This window comes from Melanostigma gelatinosum (genome assembly GCF_949748355.1).
Source record: "Melanostigma gelatinosum genome assembly, chromosome: 17".
Taxonomy (NCBI): domain Eukaryota; kingdom Metazoa; phylum Chordata; class Actinopteri; order Perciformes; family Zoarcidae; genus Melanostigma; species Melanostigma gelatinosum.
This window is the reverse complement of record NC_136650.1, coordinates 23,438,941-23,449,350: the sequence shown is the minus strand read 5'-3', so window position 1 is coordinate 23,449,350 and position 10,410 is coordinate 23,438,941. Positions and strand designations below refer to the sequence as shown.

Below are 10,410 nucleotides of genomic sequence, written 5' to 3'. Positions count from 1 at the left end.
CTTTCACTGGGAGGAGCACGAGAGCACCAGAAGGGACCTCCTCTTCCTCCTCCTCCTCCTCTTCCTCTTCTTCCTCTGTAATTTAATTGCGGACTACAAACCGACGTTGAAGGTGCCTACTGCCACCTAAAATAATCTATCATCATCATCATCATCATCATCATCATCATCATCATCATCATCATCATCATCATCATCATCATCACCATCATCATCATCATCATCATCATGCAGCCAGAAGAGGCTCCATCATCTAAACTCTGCTCCTCATTAAAGAACCAGCAGCAGAATGTTGATTACCTCTCAATGGCTGTGTGTGTGTGTATGTAGGAGTGTGTGTATGTGTGTTGTCTCACTCGTCTCTCACACGTCTCTCACTCGTCTCTCACTCGTCTCTCACTCGTCTCTCACACGTCTCACTCTCGTCTCTCACTCGTCTCTCACACGTCTCACTCTCGTCTCTCACTCGTCTCTCACACGTCTCACTCTCGTCTCTCACTCGTCTCTCACACGTCTCACTCTCGTCTCTCACTCGTCTCTCACTCGTCTCACTCTCGTCTCTCACTCGTCTCTCACACGTCTCACTCTCGTCTCTCACTCGTCTCTCACACGTCTCACTCTCGTCTCTCACTCGTCTCTCACTCGTCTCACTCTCGTCTCTCACTCGTCTCTCACTCGTCTCACTCTCGTCTCTCACTCGTCTCTCACACGTCTCACTCTCGTCTCTCACTCGTCTCACTCTCGTCTCTCACTCGTCTCTCACACGTCTCACTCTCGTCTCACTCGTCTCACTCTCGTCTCTCACTCGTCTCTCACACGTCTCACTCTCGTCTCTCACTCGTCTCTCACACGTCTCACTCTCGTCTCTCACTTGTCTCTCACTCGTCTCACTCTCGTCTCTCACTCGTCTCTCACACGTCTCACTCTCGTCTCTCACTCGTCTCTCACACGTCTCACTCTCGTCTCTCACTCGTCTCTCACACGTCTCACTCTCGTCTCTCACTCGTCTCTCACACGTGTAGCGGTTCACAAAAGTCACGGTTGGGTTGGGTACGATACAGTGGAGCCACGGTTCGGTACGTTTCGGTACAGTAGAAACTATAAATGCAGAGAAATGTACTTGAATTTAAAATATATTTATTCATCACAACTAACATCATGAAGTTATTCTTTGACTTTGAACAATGATGGAACTATACCTGAGTGACTCATCTTCTGGGGTGTCTTCTTAGCAACACATAAGCATAAAAAACAAACACTGCTCCTTAATGTTATGTAGTATTGTTACTTACATCTTGCAAAAGAGATTTTTAATCTCAATGGGACTACCTGCTTAAATAATGGTTTAAAAAAAAAATATATATATATATATGTATATATTTTTTTTGTTCAAATGTATTGTTCAGTTCATCATGCGTACCGAACCGTGAGCCTCGTACCGACCGGTTCAATACGAATACGCGTATCGTTACACCCCTAATATATATATATATATATATATATATATATATATTATATATACGTATATATATATATATATATATATATATATATATACGTATATATATATATATACGTATATATATATACGTATATATATATATACGTATATATATATACGTATATATATATATATATATATACGTATATATATATACGTATATATATATACGTATATATATACGTATATATATATACGTATATATATACGTATATATATATACGTATATATATACGTATATATATATACGTATATATATATATATACGTATATATATATATATATATACGTATATATATATATATATATATACGTATATATATATATATATATATACGTATATATATATATATACGTATATATATATATATATATATATACGTATATATATATATATATATATATATATATATATATATATATATATATATACGTATATATATATATATGTATATATGTGTATTTATATGTATGGGATATGACTGGATACATCTGAGGGGGCATGGAGATATTCATTTGGCCAGAAGGGTACAAGAGGCCAGCTGGAAATGTTTTCTACTGGACGGGAGATCCAGAGACCAAACTATAAACTGGCCTTTAATTCCAAACTGGGTCTGAGGAGTTTGAATTCAAGGACTATAAGCATGTTTTTACAGATGGATCAAAGGATCCAATAACAGTAGCAGCTCCTCACTGTGGAGGTCTAAGTTGATTTACTCCCTCCTGATGGTATATGTAGATATAACGGGCAGAACAAAACCAACCACACAAAGTCTTCATCTGTCTCATCGCATTATTCTGGGTTTCTGCTCATAGAGGCATTCTGGGAAATAAAAGAGTGGACCAATGAGGGAAACGTACATACGCATGTTAATCTTTCAAATTAGAAGGAAAGGAAAGCAAAAAAGAAAAGGCAGCAGCACTGGGATCAGGAGACAAGACAGACATTTACAGTCAATTCAATTGAGAAGTAGGGGAGGAAACAGGGAGAGAAGAGCAGAGGAGACAACATTCTGGACTCTGTAGGAGATAAAAACCTCCAGGAGAGCAACGCTAAGGACGCAAGCTGCCGCTTAAACCAAAAAGCAGAGAAGTATTTTCTTTTGTTTATAATTGATTTAATTATTATTATTTTATTCGTTTCTTTTGTTTTGTTATGTTTTGTTGAATTTTTCTTAATTTGAATTGTTTTATTTCATTTAATTTTACTTTATTAATTAATTAATTAATTTATTTATTTATTCATTCATTAATTTTTTGTGGGAAGGATTGTATGTCTATTGTCTGATCTACACTCCGGAGCAGAAGGTGGCGGTAATGCACCAATAAGCTGAATGACAACTAGAAGAAGAAGAAGAAGCGTCCCGGAAGTGTTGCTAGTGCTTCCGGGTCTCTGTTCTCTATCTGAACACAGTTAGCATGCGGCTGTGTTAGCATGTCAGCTGAGTGTCAATAAGGACACAAACACAGTGTAGTTTTCTTTGGTCTTCTTTCACTCGATCTGTGGAAAATGTTCACATTTCAGGATGTTCAACGTGAATTCAAACGGCGGCTCGCGGTCCTCTGTTTGGACATTTGGAGACAATAATATCCGGATATGAAAAGGAGAAAAGTGCTGCATGTGGTTTTAAAGGCCGACATGGAGCTGCGGAGAGAAGCAGGTTGGTTTTCTTTCTCCCGCTGGAAACATCTGGACTGATCATGTTGTCCGTGCTAAGCTAACGTTAGCCTGTTAGCAGCTAGCTCCTGCTAACAGGCTACTATTAGCCTGTTAGCTGCTAGCTGATGCTAATTTATCTTTAGTAATTTATCTTTAGTAAAGGTCATTAGGTACCCTTTAAGAGTATTGAGACCCTAAACCAAGGTGATGGCTTCATCCTCATCCGTAAATAGTTGAGTCTCAAGGTTTGTTCGATATGTTGGTGCAGAACGTGAGACTGGACGGTGAATTAGTAGGAAAATATGTGTTGGTGTTGGCTTTGATGGTGTTGCCATTCTCTCCCTAGGCTGGTCTTGAATGCGTTGACTGAGGAGGCACTAGCTGTTGACTCAGGCTGTTCCATGCTGGTGGTGTTCTACTAGAGAACAAAGGTTTCCGTGGACCAGGCTGGTGTTGTACCTGTAGCTTCAGATCATGACCTCTTGTATTGGTGCTGAGGGAGCCTAACAGCTTCTACTGCGTGTTGAGGATCGTTTGTTGTGATTAGGAGCAAAGTAACGAAGTACTTGTACTCAACTACTCTACTGAAGTACTAATAACAGGTACTTCACTTCACAGTATTTCCATTCTCTGCTACTTTATACTTCTACTGGCTGCACTAGCTAACGTTATATCTCAGAGACACTGAAGCAGTACTCTGATCTTTAAGTACTTCTTCAGTTAAAGTACTGATACCACAGTGAGTTCCTACAGTTACTGTGGTGTCTTCAGCGTTTTTCTCAAAATCTTCTCACAGAACTGAATTTATTTAGTTTTTCTGTCGCCGTCTCTCAGCCTGCAGTACCACTCTCCGCCTGACCGGTAGCTGGTGTACCGGCGGGGGCGCTGTTTTACAGAAAATATGAAATACTGTGACATTTAATGTTTATCTCTATTACTACTACTACATATACTACTATTACTTATATTATTGCAGCTTCTACTACTAATAACATTGATACTTCTACTAATACTACTACAGTACTGTTACTACCACTACTACTGGGCGCAATATCAAAGCCCCCCCCCATACCCGGTTCTACCCAGAACCGGTGTAACGACCCAACTGGTTTCTGTACCATTGTGTTCCACTAACTTCAGGTTTGTCTGATCGTCACCGTTTAGTCATATTTCTTTATCATAAAGCGTAAAGTGGTTCATACGACCGAAGACTCGGATACTCTTCAATCAAACCGTAGTTTGAAATCGAACCACAACAGAAAGTTACCCGGCCGGTGATGTACTACTACATCAATAAGTACCTGGAAACACTGTGACGTAACTGCTGGTAGAGTAGAGAGCCCCCCCCCCCAACTAAATATGTATTCTAATATATAACCGGTTCTAAATGAGTAAAAACCTGCCCAGAGTTACTGCTACCTGTACTTTCTTAGTTCTGGTCTCTCTCTTTCTTTGTCTCTCTGTCTGTCTCTCTGTCTCTCTCTCTCTCTCTCTCTCTCTCTCTCTCTCTCTCTTCTATATATCTTCTTTTTGAGTTTAAGACGATTACTTCACATTTTCTGTCCAGACACCTTTTCAAATGAAGAACTTTATGACAAATACCAACAAGAATGCATTTCATTGGAAACCAGAAGGTTGGCCGACCAAGAAACACATGAAGAAGAAGTGATGCAGAGGAGATGCAGCGCCTCCACCACTCATGGGCACCATCCAGCGACTCGAGAGGTGGGAGTGGAAGACTGCTGTTGCTGCCCTACATGCCAGGAGGCATAAAGCGCAATGATGATTCTTTCATGCAGATGTGCCAGAGCCAGATGTTTGGCATCTTCTCTTGGCTGCCAGTTCATTAATATCTGGGGTTAGGTTCTGTGGAAACCCTCATGATGGAGTGAAGGTGCATCATGAGACTCCTGTGTGGGTTTCTGTTCATCTTCATCACAGAGAACAGCTGCTCACACAGGTATGTGCTCACACAGGTATGTGCTCACACACATGCAGAGCGTTAGAGCAACATGGAGGCGGAGTTAAGGCATCGTTTCGGGGGTGAAGCTTGGCAACTGTGCAGCGCCCTCAGAGTCAAACTTTGCCTTGAGTGTCATCACACTGGAGGTCGATCAGCTCCATTTGGATGTGCACCGGTGCTGTGTCCACATCAACTGCAAACGGATTGCTGAGCAGTTCAAGTTTCAATTTTTGAGCTGCAAAGTCGTCAAATCGCCGAGTGAACTCTGTGCCGAGTGAACTCTGTGCCGAGTGCACCCAGTGTATCAATGGCACAATGCGCAGTCGGGAACACAGCGGTGGAGACACGGTTTGTCATTCTTTGGCAACACGGAAAGTAACCCGAGTTTTCTTGCTTCATCTGAGTCTCCCACAGGCGCAGCTTGGCTGGGAAAGCTCTCGCTGCGTTACACATGTCTGTGATCGCACGTCCCTGAAGCTGGATGTTCGCAGTGAGAAGCCTCGTTGTGCCAGCTCACATCGCCACTTTTCGTCCCGGAGCTCTGTGGTGTCTTTCCCTTTGCTTTCCAAAAACTGGCAGATTTCCTCATGCAACTCAAAAAATCGATTCAGCACTTTCCCTCGACTTAGCCATCGCACCTCGCTATGTGCAGAATCGATCTCAAGAAAAGAGCGAAATTGGCGGTGATTGAAGCCTTCAGCGGTGATAAAGTTAACCGTCTGTGTTACGGTGCTTATTACGTGTTCCATTTTGAGCGCTTTACCACAGTGATGCAGTGATACGCTGTCAGCTCACCTGCACATTTGTCCCGCTGCTCTCTCCCTCGGTAAAAGGCCGGCCTGATTTAAATATTTCTTCGGCCACAACAAAACTAGCTTTCACGGCAGCCTCACTTTGGGATTTTGCCTGTGTCAACATAGTCTGTTGTGACACCAGCGTCTTTTTTAACTCCTCTACCTTCTGCTGTCTGTCCAGGTGCTTGTACTTGTCTCATAGTGCCGTCTTACGTTATATTCTTTAATTACGGCCACAAACGAGGCAAACTGGTTCACAGCTAATGCTGGTAAACAGATCCTCTGCTTCCAACCTGTCTTGAAAGCCCCCGTTTTCAGAGTCCACTTTCCGTTTCTTTTTGATGGCTTATTTAAATTAAATTAAACGTTGGAGCGTAGATGACTGCTGACCTCTGATGACTGCCACCTCAGTGAGTAAAGTAGCTATTGGCTGTCCTAAGTCTAATTTGCATAATTGTAAAAAGTGAGTAAAAAACACCATAAATATGTTTAGAACTACAAATGTACTTTCTTCTGTTGATTCTTTTTTATTTTGCCATTGAAATAGGCTGTCACTTCTTGTGGACCCCATTGTTAATCCCTGTCGTAATGGAGGCATTGTCAGCCCGTCTACCCAGAAGTTTCTCTGTTTGGGAAGAAATACGCCTCTACATCCCAATCCGTAAGGCAGGGAAGGATGGGCGTTGGCCTGCGCAATCCAATTGTAGTCAGACGCGGAGAGAGGTTGTCTGCTCTCTGCTCTGACTGCAGCGCGAGGCTACCGTGACAGTAACCGTCTGAGTGCTTTGAGGCGGCTCACGGTCGCACCCGCTGCAGAACGGGACGTTTCACGTCAGAGTCAGAACACCAGAGAAGTAGCTCGATTTGATGCTAGTAGCTTTTGCAGTGTCTTCTGGGACTTTTAGTGTCAGCCGTGTGCATCCTATTGACCGGCGGGCCAGTTATGAGAGACATATGATATTTTCTCGAGGGCCTTGAGTTTGACATGTCTGCTCTGAGACATCTGTCTTTTATCACACTTGTTTATAACTGGGAGTCCTCAAACCGTGAAGTGTTATCTACGAAAACAAAGAGGGTCAAACCACCAAACGGGCTGACAATAGAAACGGGTGAATATGTCACAGTAGTGAAGTACTAGCACAGGGAAAATGTTCCATCACAGCGGTCCGTTGTTATTCATTGTAGTCTTCATCATATTCTTTATTTATCCTTGAGTTTTTTTAATTCTATGTCATTAGTCTAATAAATATTCCGTTTATAAAGAACTTGATCATTTGATTTGTGTGTCTATGAAATAATAGGTCCCTGTTCACCATGTCAAGAACTCCGTAGCGACTGAGATTAACATTTAGTAGATTAATATAGAATTTTGAAGTTTTCCCTATTTTTCCAAAATTGTGTGGCGTCCTAAATTGAGTCTAAAGTTAAATTCCCTTACTTCTATTAATGATGTCTTATCGTGAAAGCTGAATACCATCATAATTTTTCATTCAAAGTTATTGGATTATGATTCATAATTGAGTTATAAATACTTGTTAACATATTTTGATATTAATTCATTATTATTAAATAAAACTGGTATTAGCCACAGATACAAAAACATCATAAAAATGTAATTCTATAGCATGACTTAACATTAACTGGTTTTCCTTCAATGTCTGTTCCCTGTTTTCCTGCAGACGTCCAGCAGCTGTTGGTGGTTAAAGAAGAGGTTCCCTCTGAGCAGCAGGAGTGGAGATCCAGTCTGGACCAGGAGGACCCAGAGCCCCCACACATTAAAGAGGACCAGGAGGACCCAGAGCCCCCACACATTAAAGAGGACCAGGAGGACCCAGAGCCCCCACACATTAAAGAGCACCAGGAAGACCCAGAGCCCCCACACATTAAAGAGGACCAGGAGGACCCAGAGCCCCCACACATTAAAGAGGAACAGGAGGACCCAGAGCCCCCACACATTAAAGAGGAACAGGAGGACCCAGAGCCCCCACACATTAAAGAGGAACAGGAGGACCCAGAGCCCCCACACATTAAAGAGGAACAGGAGGACCCAGAACCCCCACACATTAAAGAGGACCAGGGGGACCCAGAGCCCCCACACATTAAAGAGGAACAGGAGGACCCAGAGCCCCCACACATTAAAGAGGAACAGGAGGACCCAGAGCCCCCACACATTAAAGAGGAAGAGGAGGAACTCTGGACCAGTCAGGAGGGAGAGCAGCTTCAGGGTCTGGAGGAGGCTGATGTCAAGTTCTCAATCACTCCTGTGAAGAGTGAAGATGATGAAGAGGAAGCTCAGTCCTCACAGCTTCATCAAAGACAAACTGAACAGATGGAAACAGAAGCTGATGGAGAGGACTGTGGAGGACCAGAACCAGACAGGGACTCAGATCCAGATTTAGAACCAGATGCTGATGTCAAGACTGAACCGTCCTCTGAACCTGATGACAGTGTTGACGTTGAGTTTTGGAAAGAGACCAGGAAACATCAGTCAGGGTTCACGTACCAGAGAAACAAAAATGTCTCTGTAAATGATGGATTTAATAGCAGGAAGAAACCATTCAGCTGCTCTGATGACGAGGCTGAAACTGAACCCAAGACTGATGACGGAGTTGAAGGTGATCGACTTCAATCGGGTCCGAAGCATCTGAACAGTGAGGAGGTCTCTGTCAGAGATCCAGGATGTAACACTGACATGAAACCTTTCAGCTCCTCTGAATGTCACGAAAGATCTGAAGACAGTCTCACTCTGCTGACACACAAGAACCCCCCCATCGGAGAGAAACCGTTCGGCTGCTCACTTTGTGGTCAAATATTTAACGAGCAGGAAAGCTTACGTTCTCACATGACAAGTCACTCAAGGGAGAAACCTTTCCGCTGCTCAGTGTGTAACACAGACTGCAGTGACAGCGAGTCTTTAGTTCAACACATGAGGATCCACACGATGCAAACGCGGTTTAATTGCACAATTTGTGGTGAAGAGTTTGCATGGAGGAGATATCTGACAAAACATCTGGAAGTCCACAAAATCTACAGATGCAGTGTTTGTGACCAAAGGTTCACTTGGTGTAAACAGCTCAAAGATCATAGATGTGTTGGTCGTCGTTTCTCACAGCTTCATCAAACTCAGACTGAGGAGAACGGAGAGGCAGAACCTCCAGCCAGCAGCTCAACTGACCAGATGAAACTAGAAGCTGATGGAGAGGACTGTGGAGGACCAGAACCAGACAGGAACTCAGATCTAGAACCAGTCCCTGATAACAAGACTGGAGACTCTTCTGAACCTGAGACTGATAACAGTGATGACTGGATGGAGACCAGAGAACCTCAGTCAGGTTTAAACTCTCTGAATAATGATGAAGTTTCTGTCAGTGATTCAAGATGTAGTGCTGGAGAGAAACCATTTAGCTGCCCTGATTGTGGGAAAATATTTTGGAAAAAGACACATCTGAAGATACACTTGCGATCTCATTCAGGGGAGAAACCATTCATTTGCTCAATTTGTAAGAAATGTTTTTCACAGAGTGGAAATTTACAGAAACACATGAGAATCCACACGGGAGAGAAACCGTTCAGCTGCTCTGAGTGTGGGAAAATAATTGGCTCCCAGGAAAGTCTGAAGAAACACATGAGAATTCACACAGCAGAGAGAATATTCAACTGTTCACTGTGTTGTAAAAGATTCCCTGGCAAGTGCAACTTGAATGAACACATGAGAAACCACACAGAAGAGAAACGATTCAGCTGCAGTGTTTGTGGCCAAAAGTTCACTTGGTTCTATCAGCTCAGGAAACATAAATGTGTCGGTCATCAGTCCTCACAGCTTCATAAAAGTCAGACTGGGGAGACCAGAGAGGCAGAACCTCCAGCCAGCAGCTCAACTGAACAGATGGAAACAAGGTGATGGAGAGGACTGTGAAGGACCAGAACCAGACAGGAACTCAGATCCCGATAGACATCCACAACCAGAAACTGTTGACAAGACTGGAGACTCTTCTGAACCTGAACCTGAACCTGAACCGGAAGGAGACCAGAGAACCTCAGTCAGGGTTGAACTTCAAGCACAATACTTCGTACAGGGGAGAAACCATTTAGTGTGTTTGTACCAAAAGTAAGTCTGTCGTCGTCGGTTAAAACACATAAATGTGTCGGTCATCAGTCCTCAACGCTTCATCAAACTCAGACTGAGGAGACCAGAGAGGCAGAACCTCCAGCCAGCTCAACTGAACACATGAAGGAACAATATCAATGAGCGCTTGTACGGATTTCACTACTTTACTTGTACACTACTATGCTATTGTATAACTTGTTGGTAAGATTATATTCACAGTAGGAAGTAGGCTTTCAAGAGTTAATAATACAATTTTACAAGCCAAATCATAGTTGTGTAACGGTACACAAAAATTCATGGTTCAGTATGTTTTTAGTACAAAAGGAAACACCCCGCCCAAAAATGCAGAAAATAGCATTTTTTTGCATGAAAAACAAACAAACA

General features: G+C 42.7%; 1 protein-coding gene across 1 annotated transcript; it reads left to right on the top strand.

The window, feature by feature from the left end:
* Positions 1-3,043: 3,043 nt before the first annotated feature.
* Positions 3,044-9,100, top strand: LOC306791569 (uncharacterized protein; the record flags this gene model as incomplete). The annotated part of the gene is made up of 3 exons (XM_079288359.1): positions 3,044-3,162; positions 7,598-7,898; positions 9,031-9,100. The coding sequence occupies exons 1-3, from the start codon at positions 3,099-3,101 to the stop codon at positions 9,098-9,100; spliced, it is 435 nt and encodes a 144-aa protein (XP_079144485.1). The 5' UTR covers positions 3,044-3,098.
* Between the last annotated feature and the right edge of the window lie 1,310 nt (positions 9,101-10,410).